The 22500-nt window shown below is 41.5% G+C and overlaps 3 protein-coding genes across 5 annotated transcripts; 1 reads left to right on the top strand and 2 right to left on the bottom strand.

The window, feature by feature from the left end:
• The first annotated feature begins 1539 nt into the window (after positions 1-1539).
• Positions 1540-4850, top strand: LOC138214007 (membrane-spanning 4-domains subfamily A member 4A-like). The gene is made up of 7 exons (XM_069175364.1): positions 1540-1573; positions 3029-3160; positions 3243-3353; positions 3859-3915; positions 3985-4140; positions 4417-4533; positions 4622-4850. The coding sequence occupies exons 2-7, from the start codon at positions 3065-3067 to the stop codon at positions 4688-4690; spliced, it is 606 nt and encodes a 201-aa protein (XP_069031465.1). The 5' UTR covers positions 1540-1573; positions 3029-3064; the 3' UTR covers positions 4691-4850.
• Positions 4851-11400: 6550 nt separating this feature from the next.
• On the bottom strand, positions 11401-16995 carry rpz4 (rapunzel 4). 3 transcript variants are annotated; one of them, XM_069175343.1, is made up of 3 exons: positions 16923-16984; positions 13814-13883; positions 11401-13729 (listed from the first exon to the last, which is right to left on the bottom strand). In XM_069175343.1, the coding sequence occupies exon 3, from the start codon at positions 13695-13697 to the stop codon at positions 12528-12530; it is 1170 nt and encodes a 389-aa protein (XP_069031444.1). In that variant the 5' UTR covers positions 13698-13729; positions 13814-13883; positions 16923-16984; the 3' UTR covers positions 11401-12527. The 3 variants fall into 3 exon arrangements, with proteins under 3 accessions (XP_069031444.1, XP_069031443.1, XP_069031445.1); XM_069175342.1 differs by lacking the exon at positions 13814-13883 and having other exon boundaries at positions 11401-13747; positions 16923-16995; XM_069175344.1 differs by lacking the exon at positions 13814-13883.
• Positions 16996-17231: 236 nt separating this feature from the next.
• On the bottom strand, positions 17232-21405 carry rpz5 (rapunzel 5). Its single transcript, XM_069175341.1, has 2 exons — positions 21122-21405; positions 17232-19726 (listed from the first exon to the last, which is right to left on the bottom strand). Exon 2 carries the CDS (start codon positions 19664-19666, stop codon positions 18485-18487), a length of 1182 nt encoding a protein of 393 aa, XP_069031442.1. The 5' UTR covers positions 19667-19726; positions 21122-21405; the 3' UTR covers positions 17232-18484.
• Between the last annotated feature and the right edge of the window lie 1095 nt (positions 21406-22500).

Genomic DNA, 22500 nt, shown 5'->3' with positions numbered 1-22500 from the left:
CAAATAATAACAAAATACAGAAGTCTCAGGCTCCTGCAGTGATTTTACCTTTTAAAACAGCTCTGCTTTATTCAGCAAGTTACATTCGCTTACAGTGCATTTCTATATAAATATAAAGATAAGTATAAAGATTTAACATTTGAGGAAAAGTGAGTGGACGTGGGATAAAAGATGTTATAATTGTTTGATTTGATTGAAACTGAGAGAAATTTAAAAGCAGTTTTCTTCTTCTTCTTCTGTGATCATAAATAATTATTGTGGAGTCTATTTTTTGATAACATTAAAGATATCTTTTTTTAATTAGGATCCATTACATTTTGTATCTTCAGAGCACATTTCAGCTCCTGCAGAATAAACTCGTAGCTTCCTCTGGTGGACAAACTGTGTAATGACAGTTGGGAGAAGCTCCACGGTGGAACTTTATTACACTTTAAAAACTACTCAAAAAAAGATTTTAAAATTTAAAGTTTTTTTTTTTATTATCTATTAGACGTTCATACAAGTAAATATCTAAAGTAGGTTTTTTTTTGTGTGAATAAAATAATCAAAAATTCAATAAAACGGTTGTGTTTGTCAAACAAAATGTTGTTTTCTCGTCTCAAAACGCTCCACGAGAGTTTTCTTCCTCCCTTCCTGATTTTTGTTTTGTGTCTTTTTCACTACAGTTCACTATTTCTAATAAATGTATGATTCTCCAGTAAATTTCATAGCTTTGTTACCTTAGAGTCTCTTTAACTCCCTAAAATATTCACCACAGTTTCCATGTTTTATTCCACTTTGGCTGCTAAATCACAAGTTCATTGTTTCCGTTATAACCAGAACAAACAGTGCAATGAACAACTTTCCTCTTTCTACCTTTGGTGTGTGCATTCTGTGGAAATGAGGCTTTTATTCTGAAAAATTATGAAAGGTTGAACAGGAAGTGATGTGGTTGTTGCTGCAGAATGAACTGAGGTGCTGAACGGTGGTTTACAGGTGAATGTTTTTCACAATTATATAAATCTTACAAAAGAGACGACACGCTGAGTGAACTGTTACGGACATTTTAAAATAATAACGTTTATTTGTTGAGCACCTTTCATACACAGAAATGAAGCTCAAAGTGCTTCACAGCAGGAGAATTACATAAAGGAACATTTAAAAATATAGAAAAGAAATGAGATGCATATAATTAAATACAAATAGATTCAAAATATAAAATGATTGAAGTCTGAAAGAAATGTGGACTATTTTGTTCTTGTGGTCTTTGAGAAAGAAGTAATTTTTGGCGTTCAAAACTAGAGATCTCTTAACCTTTCTATGAAACACCAGGAGTAAATATAAATGTGTTTTCATTTTTCTAAAGTCCAATTTGATTGCAGGTCTATCACTTATTATATATACCTAAAGTATGGCGTTACCACTTGGACTTGAAATTTTGAAGAATTTAAATTTTAAGACATTTTGTTTTTGCTGTTAACGCTTTTAATTTGAAGAAATGGGCAACAGGAAGTGTTGATTCTGTTGCTGCTGCCTGAATTTTTATCAGCGAAGCCGCCTCGTGAGTCGCAGGGAGTCTACAGCAACAAAGCAGGTGAGTTCTCTGCAAATCATACCTTTATAATTATTGATAATAATCATTCTGTTAATTGTTTATTATAAAAGCTCTGAACTGAGTTAAGGATTTATTTTGTAAAAGTTTTTTCTGCCTGCAAAAGGACGAGAAAAGATACAATGAACATGACTTTTTCATCATCAGTTTTATCTATATATTATTTATTTGTTTATTTATTACAATTTGAACCCTTTTCTGTGTGTTTTATGAGTTTGTGTTGGTCAACATTCAAGTTGATATTTGAGAGCCTGATTTCTCCATTTTGTAAAAGCCTTTATTCCGTTCGATATCACACAAGGAAGTGCAACTCTTTCTGGGAAGATTCTGACAAAACCATTTTGAACTGCGTTACTTCCACTTTTAATATAAAAATGCTGCACTTGCTGTTTTGTAAGAACACCTCATCACAAAGTGAAATACCTCCGTTAAATGCTGGCTGATGTACAACCCCGTCTCCGATGATGTTTGGATGCTGTGTGAAATGTGAATGAAAACAGAATGTAATGATTTGCAAATCACGTAAACCCATGTTTAATTGAAAGTTGACTTAAAAACAACATATTCGATGTTGAAACAGAATTTTTTTGTTTGTTTTATGAAAAATATCTGCTCATGTTGAATTTGAAGACAGCCAAGCGTTTCAAAAAGTCGGGACAGGGTCATGTTTAACACCGTGTTGCGTCACCAACTGAGGAGACCAGTTTCTGGAGTTTTGAAAGTAAAATGTGGTCCCATTCTTGCCTGAGTTAGATGTGCAAAAGCTACTCATGCATTCCTAAACCATCAGGGATGCTAGCTTTTGAACTGAGCGCTGATAACGAGCTGGGTGGTCCCTCTCCCCTTTAGCCCGGGGGATGCAGCAGAAAAAAGTTCAAATTTAGTTTTTGCAGACCTCAGGACAGTTGTCCACTTCACCTCAGTCCATCTTCAATGATCTCGGTCCAGAGAAGGCGGCGGTGTTTCTGGATCATGTTTCTATCTGGTTTCTTCTTTGGAGAGTTTTAACATCATTTGTGGACTCAGCGATGAACTGTGTTCACAGACGATGGTTTTCAGAGTGTTCCTGAGCCCATGCAGGGATTTCCACTCCAGAATAGTGTCTGTTTCTAATGCCGTTTACGTAATTTGCAAATCATCTCTTTTTGTTTTTATTTACATTTTAAAAAACAGCATCCCAACTTTTGTTGAAGACTAAGTTGTATTTATCTCAGCATTATTCATGTGTATTATATAACTGTGCATACAGTATTCTAAGAAAGTAATCTACTCAAAGCCAATGAAGTACCATGACATACTAATACATATAAAGTACACAGACTATTAGCAGGTACTATCATTGTATATATTGTTCTAGTCACAGTATTATGCAGTTTCCTAATGGGATTACTAAACCATAATAACTATCAAATCTGAAATCTCCTCATCACGTTGCAGGTGTGAGACGTGTCCATCGCTGGTGACATTAAGAGCATGTTTCCTCCACTGGGTGGCGTCCTCCAGACCTTCGGCTCCAGCAGCTCCATGTTCACGGGCCTGAAGCAGAGTCGCGTCATCGTAGCTCTCGGGGTGAGAGGAGGTGAAACATTCAAATCTTACATTGTTCCACTCGTAACACGATGAGATTGAAATGATTTTGTCTCTTTTACAGACCATGCAGATCATGGTGGGTCTGTTCAACATCGGACTCGGTCCCGGACGAACGAGCACACATCCCGGAGATCTGCTCAACTTGGGAGCTGCTTACTGGCTCGGCGGCGTGGTGAAACAACGCCGTTCTGTTTGATGTCTTAGCTGTGATTAAAAAAAAACAAGTCTTACAGTTTGACATCTATTAAAGTAAAACAATATTAGATACTATTATTTTCCTTGTCAGTGAATCTCACAATAGTTTCAGAGTAAAATTCAGTCAGTAAAATGTGAAAAAGTAACAACAGATCAGAAATAAGAAAACCTCAGTTTCCCTAAAAGTCCTAAAACCAAAAACATTCAGTTTTTATTGATATAAAACAGCAAATTCTTGAACTGGTTCTTTACATGTGAAACAAACAAATTCAGCTCTCAGATTTATTCATCGTCCTTTAAGCTGCAAATATGTGAATTTAGAAGTTTATAGGTGCCACTGTTGTTTTGTGATGAATTAAATCATCTTCTAAAAGCCTCCTTTTTTACATTAAAGGGCATTTATATGAAATGTTTTCATTCAACAGCTAAAGAGTAATTTACAAAACCAGAAAAACGTGAATTAGAATATTTCCTCTCTTCAGTTCATCGCTGCTGGAGTCGTTTCACTCTTCGCTGACCAGTGTGCTGCTCGTTGCTTGGTGAGTGTAAAGACTTGAATTGAAATAAGCGAAGCGACATTAAGACATTAATGAAACCTTTCCTCTCAGGTGGGCTTCGCTGTGTTTGTGAACATAGTCTCTTCCATCCTGGCCGTCGTCGGCATGGTGCTGTACTCCAGAGACCTGGCCGACGCCTCCGTCCTCTGGTTGTGTGACTTCGAGATCAGCCACGACAACTGCAGACTGGTGGCGCTTATTGCTCGGGTAAGCATCCTTTTAAAGGATGATGTTTTTGCAACGATGTTCGAGGGGGCATCGATAACTTTCCGAGACGGCTCCTGTTGCGCGTGAACGGAGCAGGAGGAAGGTTTCAAAAGTCATCTCCGTGGAAATCCTCAACAGAGGCCGAGGTGTTTCTGAGGGACGGTCGACGTTTCAAGAGGGGGCGGAGCTTCTTCTTTCATTTTAACACATTTTATTTGAGCATTTCTTCCTCTCCGTCTCACTTTCCTTCTTTCCCTCCTCCTCTCGTCCGCTCAGAGATTGTTGACGGCGATGGACGTCACTCTGATCGTCCTGGCTGGTCTCCAGCTGTGCGTCAGCATCAGCTCGGCGGTTCTGGGCATCGAGGCTCTGATCCACAGGAGGACGGAAAAAGTACAAACAAAAAACAAAACGCGCAAAATCCAGGTACAACAGCAGTCAGCGCTGTTGGTTTACGTTCAACTTAATTGTGTGTCTGCAGGATGTCAGAGATGTTGAGATCTACCAGCCGGTGTCGAAGGACGTCCTCGTGACGAGTCCTGGTGCTTAAAACAAACTCACCCAAACATGGAGGCACCCGTACGATGCAACGCATTCTTCAACATATATCAGTGGATCTCTGTTCATACTGAAGGTTAGCCTGTATTTACTCTGTTTGGTTTTTTGTTTTGTGCGTGATCTTTTAAACTTGTTAAATAAAGACTGGAAAAACGGTGGAAGCTTTTCCAAGACGCAATGCTCCTTTTTCTGAAATTAGACAGACAGACAGACGTTATTGATCCTGCAAGGGGACTTTTTTTTTTTCTGCAGCAGCATATAAAGAAACACGGCAATAAAAATAGAGGTCGTAAAAATATTTAAATTTTTTTTTTTTTTTTTTTTTTTTTTTTTTACAAATTTACAGTAATAAACAAAATAGAATATTATTGAAATATTCGATTCTGTTTTCGAGTGCAAAATTAGCATGCAGCCAAAAACAAGAAAATAAAAAACAACCACATGAAAACACCAGTGTGGAGCAAGATCGGAACAGAAAATTGCAAAGACATTTTTTACTTAAATAGTAAGTTAAATAGTTAAATACAGTTGAATAGAAAGTTTGACAGTGACCCTGAGAGCGAAGACCCTCCAAAGTGGGAGCGCACAAAATACACAAAACACACAAAATACAAGAAAGCAAAGAGAGAATTTGAAAAACTTGTGCAGCATTTAGAGAAAAAAACAACCAAATAGTGAAAACCCTTCACAGAACATAGATGAGAAACCAAAGTTTGTCATGAACTGACTTCATCTGTTTATTTCAGTACTTTTCTTGTGTTTAGCTTGTTTGTTGTTATATTTTATGCACCAGTTTCTGACCTGCGTTCACAAATGGAAGATTTTTCTGGCTCTTTAAAGGATTTTTTTCATTGTTCATTGTTAAGGACGGGTAGTTGTGACGCTGTCGGCCACTAGGTAGTGATCATGCTTCACTTCACACACCTGCTGAACGGAGGGTTTTCCTTCCTCACGTTCCCATGAGCGTAGTAGGAGAAAACAGTGATTGGACACTTTTTTTTTGGACATTGTATAATATTTAGGTTATGTTTTAATACCTCAAAATGAAAACTGATGATTAGGTTAGAAAATAAGAAATGCAAACTGTTTTTTTTTTTTTATTATTATGTTTAGTCTTTAAACATTGGTGTTATTCCAAACTGATGCTCAAAATTCAGACACCTGAATTTTAGATAAACATCAGTTTGCTTACAAGTATTTAGACACCAAGTTGCATAAAGTTATTCTAGATGCATCATCCAAACAATAATTACACCTAGAATTACACAGTGTTCAACAAACAAATCCCCACAACGTAGCTTCACTAATGTTATTTTAATATAGAAACACTGAGCTGACAGAAACTGCAGGAAAATAACGTGTTGGAAATCTACGTAACATTAATTTAAAGGTACAACACTGGATTACAGGTATCATCCAAACACAAAGGTATTGATGGTTTCTGATTAGTTTACATCAGTGTTGTCTGTAAACTTTTCATTCTTTTGTTAGTAAGTACATAAATATAATTATAGAGGAAAGTAATTTACTAATTAGGCGATCCTCAGGGAAAAACGGCATCTTTTACATCCGAGGTGTCTAAATAATCACTATGCTTATGTTTTTTTGTTTTTTATGTGAAAAATTTGTTTTATGTTATTGCTTTTTTTTTTTTTTTAATTTTTTTTTTATAGAATATTCAGAAATCAGATGCTGAAACTTGTGTGAATTTTCCACATTTGGTCTGAAATCAAATTCAACGTGATAAATATGTGAAAAATTCCCATTTTTAAAAAAATGATAAAACATGAATGAAGTGGTTTTTTTTAAAGAGAGAATTGATCTTAGTGATTTTTCTTTGATAAAACAAAACAAACAATTGATTAACTATCCAGAACAGCGTTGTGTGACAGTCGGGGGGGAGTTCTTCTTTCTGGAGCACACTGAACGTCAAAAATGATACCACCAGATTTTTTGTTGTTGTTGGGAAATCGACTGAAAGTGTGTCTTTTCTAAACTACTGCTTTGCTGCAGCGGGCGAGAACCCAGCCAGGAGTTGTTTGCATAGTTTCTTGTGGTGTTATTGTTTGTTATTTCAGATATGGGAGCCATTGCTCATAAAAACACAGAGGTATGAAAGGCTCTGAAGGAAGCCCTCGGGCAGCAATTTGAAAACAATACCAGCCCTAAATGTGAAACCACTTCTGTAGCTCCACATAGTCAACTAGCGACGCCGCATGACGCCTGTTGGGTCTTGCCCGGACTTTGGTATGTAAGGAGGAAACGACGGGCGATTGCAGGTGAAGTAGGGCGACCAAAAAGATGCAGCGTGGAAATTTGGCGATTTACAGAGTAAAAGTCAAGAGGTTTGTGGTGTTAGAGGCTTTATTTCACCACAAAGTAGAAGCAAAGCATCTTAATCAGAGAGTTTTGGCCACATGAGGGCAGCACAGCAAACTGTTAACATATCTTTGACATTTTATCACCTTAAAACCACAGACTGTATATAAAAGTGGACAAAGCTTCCAGCTCTGAAGCTGCAATACCAGCGAGTGCCACTAGAGGTCGGCTCCAAAAAGCCTCCGGCTCCATAGACTCCCATTCAACTTCTCTCATCAAATCCAAAGTGAATAAAATGTGTCCATCAGTTATCTCGGTGTTGTTAGCTAAAGTCACTCCTTCTTATTAGTTTTCTGGAGGTCCATCTGAAAATAATCCCTCATTCATTAGAAAAGAAGATTCAAAAAGACCTGTTTTTGGGGGCGTGTCTGTTTGATTGACAGGCCTGTGGTGCAGTCAAGTTTCCGCTGTAAGTGGGCGGGGTGTAGTCTCCTTGGGTTGTGATTCATATTGTTAATCAGCTTTATGACTGTTTAGGTAGCGGGAGAATCCTTTTAAAATGTTAATCACCAGTAAAGCTAAAAGCTAACTTCGCTAATACTCAACAGCTGCAAAGACGACAGCTTTCACAGTTTCAGTTTGTCTTTATAACTCATACGGGTTAAAAAAAAAAAAAGAAAAGAAGTTTGAGAAGTTCTTCTGACGTCTTCATTTGAATTTAAGGGTCGTATCTGCAGAAGGAAACAACTCTCAGATCAAACACACACTGTTTTACAGAAGTTAGGTTGTCCTTCATATTGAACACTATGGTACTGGAAACACTTCAAGATTATAAAACGCAACCTCGGCACAGCGTTTATAGGTCAGTAACCTCCTGTGAAGTAAAATAATATGTAAAATCTTTAACCAGACTACCAAACTTAGAGCCATTAAAATGGACTCGGTTGGGACGGAGGCTTCAGTACGTCCTTCAAAGGAGTCTGACGTGGACGCTACATGAGAGCGTGTTAGTAACTGACTAACTTCGTTGGGGTTTTCTTTGAAGACTATTTCAGCTTCCTAATGACTTTAAACTCAACATATTTATTCGGTAAATCTTTAAACTGAGCTGCATTCAGAGGCCTGTATGTCCGACATGTAGCCCCTCCCACGGAGCATCTGACCTGCACCACCTGATGAAAACATGTGACCATTTAAAAAAAAAAAAAAAAAAAACCCTGCTTTTTTGTCATTGAGACTGAATTAAGTCCGAGTCGAAAGGTTACGCTGAGGTTGACGGCCGGCAGCAAAGAAATGTGTTCCTGCAAGGCGGGCGAATCTTTTCGTTAGCCACGGGATGTTTTTCTGCGTTCCTGCAGGTCACCTGACGGGCCGCGCTCAATGCAGGGCTGTGTGGCCAAATCATATTCATGGAGGAGTAATTTATGGTCTGATTAAAAGCATCACTTCGCCTATTCTACCGTTTTTTTGTGTCAGCAGCCCGTTTAAACCACCTGCAGGACACGAACTGGCCTGTAGAGCACAATCGACCCTGAACACATTCAATTCTGATAGTGTGGTTTTTTATTATATTTCCTTAATGTAGTATCATAAACATAAATTTAGATTAATATGGGCTCTATAAAAATTCCCATTTTGTAAATAGTGTAACTCACATTTTCACTAATTTCTGTCTTTGTGTTCGCTCATATTATTTCCTTTGTACAGCTTTATGTCTTTGTGATGTGCTTTAATACCATTCCTTCAAAATCAAGCTGTAAAATCATAAACTGTATATAAAAATGGACGTAGCCTCCGAATCTGAATGCTAATGTGCCTAAAAGTGTAATACCACTGAGAGCCACTAGGGGCTGACTATAAAAAAAAAACAACCTCCAATAGACTCCCATTTAAAAAAAGGATTAAAGTCTCCCCGGAAAAACAAATAATTCCAGCATTCATTAGACATTAGGCCTCAAATACAGCTATGTTTGGGGGTGGGGCTGTTTGATTGACAGGCCTGGGGTGCAGTCAGGTTTCCTGTATAGGTGGGCGGGGCTCCGAACTTAAGACCGACACAATTAGCTGTAAACCCAAAGGAGAATTTATCTGCTGATGAGCCACAACGTCCATTTAGGAGATGGTGGAGACCAAAAACAGAGCAAAAAGAGAATGAAGATGGGACTCTAAATTAATGATGATTTTATATCGTCTGTTTACGATATTTTCAAGCCAGATTTTTTTCTTCAGTGCAGCTGTTTGCTAACAAATTTGCCATGTTAACTTCAGTCAGTGTCCGTGTTCACAAATTGCCTCCATTGGCCCCAAAATGTCAAAAAATGCTCGTCAATGCTGATCACTTCCAGCTCTTTTTCTCTCGAGTATTGCTGACTAAGCAGTTTACTGAGCGCCGATGTATCCGGGTCACTTGCCAGCGGAAATTTGGAACGCACTGTTGAGAGATTTTAGTTCAAAGCAAAAAGGAAAGTTTAAATTCCTTCTGTCTCCGTCTTGTTCTGCTGGCAAACAGGTGTCCAGACGTCAGCGTCTCCGTCTCCGCTCTGAGCCACAGTTGGAAATCTGAATGTTTTCCCTGCCATCTTCTCACGCTGGCACTTACCAAACTCCCATCAATCCTCTGGGTTTCTTTTCTTCTGTCACATAATCTTGTTTGTTGTTGCTTTTATTGATTTGCTTTCAGAGTATTTTAGTCTTTCTGTTTTGTCCTCTTTCTTCCTGCCTTATTTCATTTTTGATTCTTTTAGAGTCAAAATTAAATTAAAGGACCTTGAACGTGACTTGAAAGAGAGTAGATGCACCCACAGACAGGAATGTGGATCGAGACCACACGTTCCCAACCCAGACTAAGCAAAGCGCTTTTTCAAAGGTCACATAGTTTTACCTCCTCAGAGTTGAGTTGAGTTTTGTCTGTAGGCTGGAAAAAGTGAAATTACATTTCATAAGAAAAGAGTAAAGAAAAGTTTGAGTAACTGTCTTGACTTTATTTCCAGATAGTTTTCTTTGAGCCGGCGTTGGGTTGGGAAACATTATTTACATATATATCACGCCCAACGTGTAGTGACCTCATCAGCCCACTAGACGACAATCGCGTCAGCGTCCCGTTTTTCCTCGTCCAGTTGTGAAAAGCAGGTTTTTGGCACCAAAAACTACGTGATTACATTTTGGGAAAAGATCTTTTTTGTTTTTTGTTTAAAATAAGTTATTTTACTTCAGTAATGTTACGTACTTCACGTAAGTTACTTACATTATTGAATTTAATGGGATTATCATGTTGAGATATCACTGAAGTTCATGATGTTGGTCTCCACGGAGACCGAATCTCCACAGGACACATTTGGTTTAAGAATATGTGAAACTATGTCTCCTCCGATCATGACGTCAAAACACGAGTAAAAATCTCATCCTTAAATTACGTTGTGACATTACGTCTTCGTTGCCCAGAATTACTTTCTATTTAAATCCAATCCATAAAAATATATCTAGACAACAATATTTGACCCGCTCGTATATTGCTGCACTTGTTCCTTTCTGCCGGGACACTTGACTGTAACGTCCCGCCGAGTGTTTGTCTGCCGAAGATAGAAAAGCCGCCAACCACATAATTACAGAGCACCATGGGTGTTTCCAAACTAGAAAACCATCGTATCCTCTTTCTGTTTTCTGTGTTAAATACCTCGCTGTGCCTCAGCGCAGCAGAAGCTGATGTCCTGATTATTCCTCCTCCTCTTTCCTGCTAATTAAACAGCTGTGATGGTCAAAACTACTCAAAGTTACAGGAAACAGTGGTTCAGATTTAACTCTTTCCACCTCGGAGGTTCCTGACTTCTCGTGTTTTTAGCCCGTTGAAGGTTGGTATGTACGACGGTGACTCCCAATGCATGCAGCATTGTTGTGCTTCATTTCTGTTGCATCGTATTTTGTCCAGTTGTGGTTGAGAGTTTCAACAACACCAGTGTCACAGACTCATTGTTACAAGGCTTTTATTTACTCTATAATTTAGAATTTTTATCAAGTGAAAGTACGTTTTTTAGTTTTTATTTATTTTATTTTTTTAAATCTTCTTTTTAAATAGACTCTGTGACAGCAAATAGTGACATCTGCTGAGGTATCAACTCCAACTGGACCAAATGTCCAGATTGAATCAATGTTTGAGAGAAAAAGATTAAAGGTTCACATTTGGATAAAAGAGTTGTTTCAAAGAATAACTGTATAACTGAACAGTAAATTCTAACATTGCAGTGAACCATTATGACCGGTTATCCCAAAATGAAAATTATATTGCTTCATTTTTCCAGATTTGATTCTGTAACCAGACAAGACGGAAGTTTTGTGTCTTAAACCAAGCAGACAAAAAAGTTAATCACAAACGATATTTAGACAAAAGACGCGTGACTGACTTTATTTGGAAGATTTATTACATTTATTGCTTTGGTGTAACATCACATTATTTAAAATCAGAGACACTTGATTCCCCAAAATAATCTGCATGGAAATACAAATAATATGAAACAGATGTACAACACAATTCATTTTATAGAAGTAAACATTTGGTTGGTTTCGTAATTTCTTGCCCTTTTGTAATAACACATAAACAACACGCAAACAAAGAAGCAACACAGATTACAGTCGTGTAGAAAAAAAAAGACAAAATGTCTAAAAGTGGTTTAAAAGGTTTTTCTGCAGCGCTGCTAAGATATCTGTCGGTTTTTAGTCCATTTATAAACAATTTGATGAAAATCTCTTGAAGAACAAAAGATCCAAAACCCAGAAAGAGACTAAACTGTTCACTCGGATATAAAAGTACAAAGAAAAGGCAGTTCAGGTACAAACTTCCAGTTGGTGTTGCGCAACCACTCGGGTGAAGCTGTGACCCGAGAGGAGCTTCGCTCGGCGTCGCTACGGAAACAAAACGCTGACGTCACGTCGCCTCGGCTCGTTCCGAACAGGGAGTGTAAATAAAGTGTTCATGCAGACGTCGTTTGAGGTCTTGCGAGCTCTCGTGTTCTCTGCAGCAGATTTACGATCTAAAACGAAGGCGCTCGTTCCTCCGCTTCAGTCTCTGCGAATGTCTGCAGCCGTTTTCTCTGAGCTGGGCGAGGTCAGCGCTCATCAACCTTATCTCTGCACGACAGCTGAACTCCAACAAATTTAAACCAACACGTAACAAAACAACCTCCTGACTTTACAGGACAAAGTACGCTCGTGTATCTCAAGCTAGTTTCTCCCAAAAAACAAAAGTCTAACTTCACAAAAAGAGACAGAAATATAAAACAACACCAAACCGAGAGGTGACGACTTGTATCTGTAGTATGTTTCTCCAGGATTCTCTGATCTCTGCTGGAAAATGAACATAAGTCAGTTTAGAAAAGATTCAATTAAGGCACATTCTGTGTAATATTTCAGTGTTAAGGCCAAGAAAAGAGGCAGCAGTTAATTGTACAAATATAAAGTCGCCTACGAACATGTAACGAGGGACTTTTGAGAGTTTTTTTCCCCCGCGTCTAAAAGATTCACGCCATGTGAACGCACACGTAGAAGTTCTTGTGCTCCCCCCAGTAGTGCAGCTCGTCGGAGAAGCTCCAGCAGCAGGCCAGGTCTTTGCTGGTCTTCACGGCGTGAACCATCCAGTCGCCGTGCAGATCCTCGAACAGGAGCTCCGCCACACCGGCGAACTTCTTGTGACTCTGGATCAGCTGCTGGACGTGGTTCTTGTCCACCGGCTCGGCCGACGAGCTGTACGACACCCAGACGTTGAGCTTCTTGTCCGACGACGGGACCTCGAAGCGGCTCTTCCCCGCCGGGCAGTGGTGGTCCTTCTTGTTGGCGAACGGGCTCGTCGGGGACTTGAACACTCGCACGGACCAGCCCACCCAGTCGTACTTCTTCTTCAGCTTCTCCACGATGGCGTCGGCCAGCTGCTGGTTGGTGAAGCCCTGCCCGTCTCTCACCAGCCGTCGGGAATCCAGCTCGGCTTGTTTGGGGAAGCTTTCGATGCAGTCCTCGATGACGACGTTCATTTTTTCCTGGACGGCCTTCATCTTCTCGCCCCAGTCTTTCAGCAGCGGCTCCTCCTCGTCGTATCCCTTCAGAGCGGCGTGGCCCAGCAGCGCGATGAGCCCGATGCAAAAGAGCTTCTTCATCCGGGCGCAGAAGTCCTCCATCACCCGCCGGCTTTTCTCCTCGTAGTTCAGGACGATCTCGAGCACCGACTCCCCCGAGAAGGTCCCTCCCGTCACGGCGTTGTAGAGCGTGTCCAGGTTTTTGTCGCCGCCGGTTTTGGCAAAATGCTCGAGGAAAAGCTTCTTCTTGACCTCCCTGTACTTGGGTTTGGCGTTGAGGATGTCCATGTACTTCCTGAACTGGTTGGTGATGTTTTCCTCCACGGAGAAATACATGGTGTTCAACGAGCTCCTCTTGATCTCCTCGCTGATCCTCTGCAGCTCCTCGGAGACGACCTCCAGGCGGTCGCGGATCTTCTGGAACTGCTCCTTCATGAACGCGGCCTCGTTGCTCTCCACGTTGTCCAGAGCCAGTTTGACGATCGGCGCGGCGATGGCGAAGATGGGGAAGAGGTCGCCGACGATGCTGGCCAACACCTCGGTGCCCTGCTCGAACACCTCCATCACCGTCTCCACCATGTCCTTTTTCTCAGAGACCATCCTCTGGAGCTGGCTTTCCATCGTAGCTGCTGTCTCTCAGACTGATTCTGAAACTGGAGACAGTAAAAACCCTTAAAGACACAAAAAAAAGAAATCAGCTGCTTTAGTTTTTTTTGTTTTACTTTCTCAGATTGTACTTTCAGCTGTGCGCCGGCGTTGTTGGACTGTGGCCGGCTCCCTCGCTCCTCTTACAACACGGCAGAGAAACTGATAAGGAAAGAGAGAAAAGAGCCGAGTGAGCTGCCGGTCACACCCAGAGAGCGCTGAGTCAGCCACGACCGGGCAGCGTACGGGTTGAACCGTCTGCGCTGACGTTTCACCTCCCGGACTTTAAAGAAGCTGCTGTCCTCCATTTCTCAGCAGAGCGACTTACTATAAGATCAAAACAAACACGGAGGAGCTCTGGCTGAGTGCACATGCCAAGACAGTACAAATTAAAATGACGTGTCGGCACTATTTTTTAAAGGTCAATTAGGAACGTTGAGAAATATGCTCGTAATGTTTTTCGGTTTCTCATCCGTTCAATATTAAAACTGGGAAACTATCGCTTTAACTCGACGCCAAACAGGAAGTCCTTACGAGTGCTTTTTAATAGTTCTGTTTCCATGACAACCGAGCCATCCCCTGCGTGATGTGTTTTGAAAGCTCTGGACAAAAGTTATCTTTTTGTTTTGTCGGCCTGTAAAAAAGTCCGCAACACGTAAATGATTGACCTCAGCAGCTGCAGCACAGATTCAAATAATCTGTTCATCAAAAAGAAGGAAAGCGGAAAAATGTAATCTAATACAAAACTTCTCCAAAACACCAGGAATGAAACGAACAGACGATTCCTGACCGGACATGTTCAGACATGTTCGGACATGTTCCTTTTTATACATCTGGAGAGTTGTAATTTGGGGGAAAAGCCCATTTTATGAGAAAATGATGTCACGTCACATGTTTAGGTTCAGGTTGTTTTTAGTTTTTTTTGAAGTCGAGGCCGAGGGAGAAGCAGCCTCGCCGTCTCTCCTCAGTCAATATTAGAGCAGCAGGCGTGGGAAGTGATTAAGTGTGAGGAGGTTAAACTTGCTGGGCGAGGGTGCGTTTTCTTCCAGTGAAACTCAGCAAGTTACCACGGCAACAAGACAATGGAAAATAATCTGTCAGATCATTTGTCTCTCTGCTAAAGGTCTGTTAAAGTCCCGGGGGGAGGGGGGGGGGGGTGCTCAGCGTGATGCATCGCACACCTCTGCGATCTGTCTGAGCTGACAGGTGTGTAACGATCATGCTGATGAAATCACAGCAGGGATGCACAAATCAGGAAACAGCTGGGTCTGTCCAGATTTAGCTACTAGCACCTACATATAAAGCTACTTAATTAACGTCATCGTCTTGTTTGTCTAATCTTCGTTTGATGACGAGTTGTAGTTTACCAATACTGTCGCTATTTTTGTCTAATTAGAGCGAGGCTGGTTTTATTCCCCTGTTTCCAGTTTAGGTCCTAAACTAAGCTAAGCTAATAATTAATGGTTAAATACAAAAAAAGATTTAGCCAACGATGCCAAACTTTTCCTTTAAATTAGCAACCTTTTGAATGTCAACCACAAAACTCCCAAAGTCTCCAACCTGAGATATAAAGCTGCTCATATTCTCATCGTTTCCTTGTAAAGACTTCAGTAAAATTCCAGCGGGATGTTTCAAGCAGTCACACTTCCTGTCTCTGATTTGATTTGACCGTGCTGAAATCTGCGATTCCTGTTTTTTCCACTGATGTTCTCCGTCTTTCTCTCTCGGGGTTTTGTATCTGCAGCCTGAGTGCATGAAAAGCACCTTCACAAACACAATTCAAACACAAAAGTGCTTCAAGAAATCACATTTTCGGAGACAAAGAGCTGCTGCAGCTCTCATAACAGAAAGATGAAGGTCGAGATATATATGAGTAGAACAGGCCGAGTTTGTTGTACTTTTACTTATTAGTGTTTCCAGTTAATTCAGATTTACTCTGCTGCATACTACCACTACTACTACTACTACGGATTTTATGCATTCAAAAGACAACCCTATTAAATAAAATGCAAATACCAGATTAATCCAACAGTTTCCACCCTTTTATAACGTTTCAGGTGTCTATAAATTATATTAAAACATGATTTTCCCTCCTTTAAATAATAATTCAAGGACCAAAGATGTGGAAATATAATCCGCATAAAAAAGAAAACATCATAGAAAAGTAAAAATAAATAAATAGAAACTTGATTTGGACTCCATTAGTCATACGGTGACCTTTCAGGTTCATCACGTGACCCTGAGGAGGGGCTTGACCTTTAGGTTGGAAAACACTAGACTCAACAGTAAAAGGCTTGAAATGCATTGATGCACCAATAATAACAATCTCAGTTTAATATATCAGTCAAACGAGACACTTCTCTGTTCAACTTTTACTTTAAATACTTTTTATTGCTGTTTTTCCTGCTGAAACTTTGAGACTTTTTACTGAAACAACATTTTGAATGCAGTATTTTTTTTTTTACCACTGTCATACTTTTATATGAAGATCTGAGTCCTTATTCCACCACCAGTGATATACAGCTTTATGAAGGCATTTGGGATCAAAAGAAAAGCGAAAATAAAGTGAACATCAAGCATGCTTTAGACTAGAAAACCCTTCAAAATGAGCTTCGGTGTCAGTTTTAGTTTGCACACAAAGATGACCAAACCCTCCATCTGACAGATGACCACTCAGCCTGGCCGCTCAGTGCGCGTTAATGCGCCCTCTTAATGGGAAACGTATCGATCCGTCCGTGTCCGGGGCTCTAATTGTATCATTTTACAGCCAAGCAGGAAACAAACAAACATCGCAGGTTAACACCGCAGATCAGAGTTTATAGTTTCCACGCAGCACAAGTGGATTTCAAAAAAAAAAAAAGACTTCGGCACTTCCTGGAAAAAGTGAAGCGAAGCAGCAGAGCTGGACGCGAACCAACGCCCATAAAAGTTTCTGTCTAAACTGCACTAAATGTTGCAGATTCAGCTAATCACCTACTCTTAGTGTAATAAACGAGTCCGCGTTATTAAATATAAAAGCGCACTTTGCTTTTTTTTTTTTTAATGCGTCAAAGAGAAAGAAATGCGCGATTATGTAATAAGAGACGGAATGAAGTCGATCGATTATTTTCCTGCTGAGGAGTCCTAATCACTACCAGAGCAGATAACTCTGAACCTGTCTGTCCAATATATGAAGAATTGGGTTTATTTCAAGAGACTCACCTTTTTAAAGTTTGCGGAAGAAAAAGTCAAACTCGCAGACTGTTTGTCTTCCTATTGGTCATGTGGCTCTCGTGTTACAGAGGAGAGGCACACGCGGGCAAAGAAAGGGTGGAGGAAGAGGAGGAGGAGGAGGAGGAGGGTAAAAAAGTTAAAAAAAAAAAAAGTTGTGAGCAGAATAGGTGGTTGCTGATATTGTGTGCAGATCAGCCTTCACCCATTTCATAAACAACAGCGCGTCATTAAGACGTTATAACTGTCAGAAACGACTCTGAGTTTGGTTTAAATAAGAGTAATGATGACAAAAACATCCAGATTTTTTTTCTGTTTATTACAAATTAACGTAAAATATACACAAAAAGCTTCAAGATGATTGTGATTGATTTAAAAAAAAAGATTTGCCCCACAGCACAAATATTAGATTTTGTTCTTTTCATACAGGATTTTCTATCTCTGTCATTTATCTCTCTGTTGTACAAATCACCTGAGAAGCGTTTATGGATAAACACAATGAACAGAAGTTCTTGAAGGTATCACAGCCCGTATCAGCAGATTGAGTTATTTGCTTTCTTACTTTCTACTCTGGTGTTTGTATTCTGAGAAACAAGCCTGGAGCCACAAAACCATAGAAGAAGAAGTTAGCTTAGCACAAAGACTGGGAGCAAAGGGGGAACAGCTAGCTTTGTTCTGGCAGCTCTGAAGCTCAACAGTGTTTTTTATTTTATGGGAGACTTTGTGTTGAGACCACAGACTGTATAAGAAAGAAAAGTGCAATACCACCGAGAGCCACTAGGGGTCCAAAAAAAACTTACAATAGACTCCCATTCAAACATTAACTTCCCTCTTGATGTTTGAGGGCGTGTCTGTTTGATTGACATGCCTGGGGTGCAGTCACCTTTCTGTTACAGGTGGGCGGGGCATAATGCCAATCTTCAATGTCGATTTAACTCCTGCGTTTTCTTCACATAAAGACATAACTTGTTAAATTTGTGAGCTTTAGAGTCGCCGGTGGGAAGTTTTTATGATGTTTTAGACAGAGCTAGGCTAGCTGTTACCCCTGCTACGCTATGAGCTAACGCTCTTCTGGCTCCACGAGAGCGCAAGCAAGCAAATGAGCACATTTTACCCCCAAAATCTGAAACCATTCCTTTGAACGTCGAGCCCTGTTTAATTTTTTGACTTTGGAAACATTCAGCTTACAGGATACACTCCTTTGTTCAGAACTGTCAAGTTTACCCAAAGTTTTGGCGAATCCAAAACCAAACCGGCGAACCGGTTTACGACTCGGTGGCCAAAGTCGAAGTCTCTGGCAGCGGATATTGTTTAATTGCCCAAACAGAGTAATATCTAGTGAGACGGACCTGAAGATACATACTGCATATAGATGAATAAAAAAAAAAAAAATCATGTTGCAAGACTACGGATCACATACCAGAACCCAGACTGAGCAGATTACACATCAACTCGATTTACAGATAAATTTATATTTTAAATGGCGATATTTTCAAGTCTCTGGTGAAGACGACATTCGTGAATTTGGTCATGTGTTTGTTTTTTCGGCGAGCCTACTGCGGGTGGATGCACAGGTAGGCTCGTTTGTGTTTTCCGTAGTAGTAACAATCCTCCCGGAAGTTGTTGGTCTCCGCCACCACCTTGTAGTGGCTGATGGCGTGGACCAGGCAGCTGGGGAAGCTCTTGTGCAGCGCCAGCGCCACCGTCATCATGTTCCCCTTCAGCTTCTGCTCCTCGATCTGCTCCTGGATCTGACCCTTGTTGATGGGCTTGGGGTCGATGCAGAACGAGAACACCACGTTGATCTTGTTCTTGGTCAAGACGTTGAACCAGTTGGCGCCTCCGCTGCCGTGGTACTTCTTGCCGGCCAGCCAGTTGAAAAAGAAAACGCGCTCGCGGTCTCCGAAGGCCCTGACGGACCAGTTCACCCAGTCGTATTTCTTCACGAGGGAATCCAAGACGGACTTGATGAAGTCCTGGTTTACGGTGCCGGTACTCTCCAGCAGCCGGTGCTCCATGTCCAGCTTGGCTTGCTCGACGAAGTTCTGCGTGCAGTCGTCCACGGCCGCCTTCATCCGCGTCTCCACGTCCTCCATCCGCTCCTGCCACCTCTTCATCAGGTCCTTGTCGACGCCTCCTTCCCGGAGGGCGGCGTGGCCCATGACGGCGATGATGCCCACCACAAAGAGCCTCTTCAGCCGAGCGCAGAAGTCCTCCACCGGCCTGCGGCTCCTCTCCTCCGTGGCGACCACTGTCTCCAACATCGGGTCCCCGGCGGTGTTCTCCCCGGTGACGGCGTTGTAGAGGGCGTCCAGGTTCAGGTCGGCGTCGGTGTTGTCGTAGTGGCTGAGGAACTTCTCCATCTTCTTCTTCTTGTAGTCCGGCTTGGCGTTGACGAAGTCCTGGAACTTTTCGTACTGACTGAGTATCTGTACCTCCCGGTCGAAGTTCTGCTTGTTCATGGACGTCCGCTGCAGCTCCAGGGCAATTTGATTGATCTCGTCATGGATGCCCTCCAGTTTCTGGTTGACCAGCTCGAACTGCTCCGTCAGGTAGCGAGCCTCCTTCCCATCGGGGTTGTTGAGCAGCTCGGCCGAGGCCATGAACACGGCCTCCAGCATCGGGTGCAGGTGGCCCACGGTGGACGCCAGCACCTCCGAGGCCTGCCCCATGATCTCCACGCCTTTCTCCACCTTGTCCCTGTTCTGCACCAGCCAGTCCGCCACAGCGTTCATCTTGGCGCTACGTATATATAACTACACTAAAAATTAGTTTTCCAGAAACTTTGCTGGAGCCTGGAAGAAGAAGAAACACGAAACCCTCGTAAAGTTCATTGTAGTTTAATTTATACGACTTTTCAGAAAACTTTTCTTCAGTTACATTTTGGTAAAGGAAATGTAATCAACCGACACGAAGCCAGTTTTCCCTCCTAGAGGACATTTTCCTGACAAACCAACCCTAGAATAAAACAAACGGTAGGTCGTGTCAGCACATGCAGGCATCAAGTTTCACGCCGCACCCTCGCGGCCTCAGTTAATGACAGGGACTCCTCTTTTTAAGCCTTGGTGGCATTGACACAAATAAAAAGTATACAGTCGAGGCACTCATGGATGGTAATGCAGAACAAATATTAAACACTGTGTGTGTACTTGTGAATTATGACATAACGTATTGTGCAACGCTGCATCGGCCTTCTGGGATGTCAGTTTTTTTTTATGGCTCTAACAATAGCCAAGATCCAGAGCAAACACAGATGTTCACAACATGGGTAAAAAAAAAAAAAAAAAAAAAAGGGGGATTTACTTTCGATAGTTTGCTTTTCGATGTAAAACACTCAGGAGAGATGATCTAAACTCATGTCATGTTCCCTGGAGCCCGAATCCAGTTCAGAAAGAGGCACACCCAAGTCTGAGAAGAAAATCCCCCACTGCACTTGTTTCATTAATTCAATTACACGTCCGTCCTCATTAGACCTGAAACACGTCCAAATGTTGTTTTTCTATGAGGGCTTACCATGAAGAAACAACAAATAGATATAGGCTCACCAATAACTGCTGCAGTGATGAGATCAATGGTGTCATTTTACAGCCTCTCCTATCACCGTGCTAATTAGATTCACTTTATTCAGTCACATGCCATCAGTGTGTTTTCTTTTTTACATTTCTGTGAACCAAAGTAAAAAATAAAAGTGCACCATTCAAAATTTTAATTCAAAATTACACAAAAGGATTTAAATTCCATTCTAGTAAAAAAAAAAAAAAAAAGTAAAACAAATAAAAATAATACTTTAAGAGAAATTAGCTTGGAAATATCTTCCCAATGGAAAACAAATTTTGAAAAAAGAAAGTCTTCTTTGTGCACCGAAAAGTGAAATTTATGTTTATGAGAAGGGAAAAAGAAAAAAGGCGAGTCCCACAGAGGACTTGATCAAACAGGGTGATATGCTTTGTTAAAGAGTTTAAAGAGATTACATATTAAATAGAGACAACAAACATAAGAACCACATCTCTGAGTTTAACACTCGTATCTTTCATTTTAAGAAACAATCCCTCAAAGCTTCTAATGAAGGTCAGCAAAGAAAACTGAAATACTGAGTCGTGCTTCTGCTTTTTACAGAATCTTTGTTAAAATGATGATAAATGATGGAGCTGCTCCATGAAGAAAGTAGAAAAGAATAAAAAAGAACTAACCTTTATTTTTTTGTGCTAAATATCCAATGGGCTTCAGTCCAGTTATCCAGTAGTCCAGCTGTGCCTGTGAGCACCAGCCTCCTCAGGATTTATATTTATACACACACACACACACACACACACACACACACACACACACACACCACACACACACACACTCTCTCTCTCTCTCTTGCTCGCTCGGTGTCTGTCTCTCGTCACTCCCCCTTTGGAGCTCCTCCATCCCGTCCCAGCATTCCTCCAAAACCCACTGAGACGGATGAGAGGGCCGGCGCTGACACAGATAACATCCAGTAAACACCCCCCCCTCCCCCCTTCCCACCACCACCCCCCTCTCCCTTACCCATGCAGGGACACCGTGCACCCTGGGAAAAAAAAAAGAAAAGAAAGAAAGACTGGTTTCTGTGTGTGAGAGAGAGAGAGACACAAAGAGAATAAAAAGGAGAGCGGTCACAGTCGGGCCTCGTCGGGACAAAACCCTTCTTGTTGTGGTTGCCATGGTCACCGCACCGACTCCTCCAACTTCTGTGGGGCAAACTCAGCCTCCTGTGTTTTTGCACCCACAACAAGCCAGTCCGAGTTTTTAAAGATGATGTTGATGTTGCTTCGGTGGCGATTAGTGCTGGAAGGCTGTTGGTCGCCGGCGTCGAGCGTTTTAAAAAAAACAAAACCAAAACGATGGATGACATTTTGCGCCTGCAGGCGGCTGAACTTTGAGAATCGGTCGGTCACGGCGCAGCCTGGTGAAAAGACTTCCTGTGTTGTCTGAGGACAGTCGGAGCTCTCACAGCCTCTGCGCTTCATTAAACTCTGCCGTCTGATGATAAAGAGGCGGGAAACAGGAAGTGGAGGAAATGCTGCGTGTAGCATATCGAAGCCGGGTCAGCTGGTCCGCCGCCTCGTCGTCGTCGTGCCACCGTCAGATCTCACACTTCAGCCATCAGAGCAGCTTTTCACAGGGACTCAACGGTATGTGGTGTGATGGGTGGTGATGGGTGGTGGTGGGTGGTGGTGGGTGGTGCACCCCGATAAAGGCCTGAACGTTGTTTACGGCGTCCTGATAATAACACGAACCCGTCAAAGATGCTGCAGCGTCGATGGAAAATGCTGAATCAGTAAGAAAACGTTGAGTCCTTTGTTGTGTGAGGTTTCAGGCTCAGCAGGTGTCGTGAAGCGTTCGAGGTAACGAGAGCCAGCTGAAGGGGAAGAGAGGCAGAAAGCTGTGTTTTCTATCAGCTTAGACAAGATGGAACGAAAAGACTCTGTTGGGCATCTGAGTGAGACTTCTATTCAATATTTGCCTCGACGATACAGAAAAGTAGGAGCTCGTTGAGATTCTTTAAATCTAATAACAGAATCCGGTCACGCAGGTTGTTGTT

The sequence above is a fragment of the Embiotoca jacksoni genome, unplaced genomic scaffold (assembly GCF_022577435.1).
Source record: "Embiotoca jacksoni isolate LCO1_2020_lvr unplaced genomic scaffold, fEmbJac1.0.p SCAF_66, whole genome shotgun sequence".
Lineage (NCBI taxonomy): Eukaryota > Metazoa > Chordata > Actinopteri > Embiotocidae > Embiotoca > Embiotoca jacksoni.
The sequence above is the reverse complement of the archived record's forward strand: the minus strand, read 5'-3'. Positions and strand labels throughout refer to the sequence as shown.

Bases quoted from the DNA above. Each gene is read 5' to 3' on its own strand.
- rpz5 (XM_069175341.1), bottom strand. From the start codon at position 19,666: ATGAACGCTGTGGCGGACTGGCTGGTGCAGAACAGGGACAAGGTGGAG.
- rpz4 (XM_069175342.1), bottom strand. From the start codon at position 13,697: ATGGAAAGCCAGCTCCAGAGGATGGTCTCTGAGAAAAAGGACATGGTG.
- LOC138214007 (XM_069175364.1), top strand. From the start codon at position 3,065: ATGTTTCCTCCACTGGGTGGCGTCCTCCAGACCTTCGGCTCCAGCAGC. The intron at 3,354-3,858 runs GTGAAACAACGC...TCCTCTCTTCAG, and splicing joins CTTACTGGCTCGGCGGCGTG to TTCATCGCTGCTGGAGTCGT. The intron at 3,916-3,984 runs GTGAGTGTAAAG...CTTTCCTCTCAG, and splicing joins AGTGTGCTGCTCGTTGCTTG to GTGGGCTTCGCTGTGTTTGT.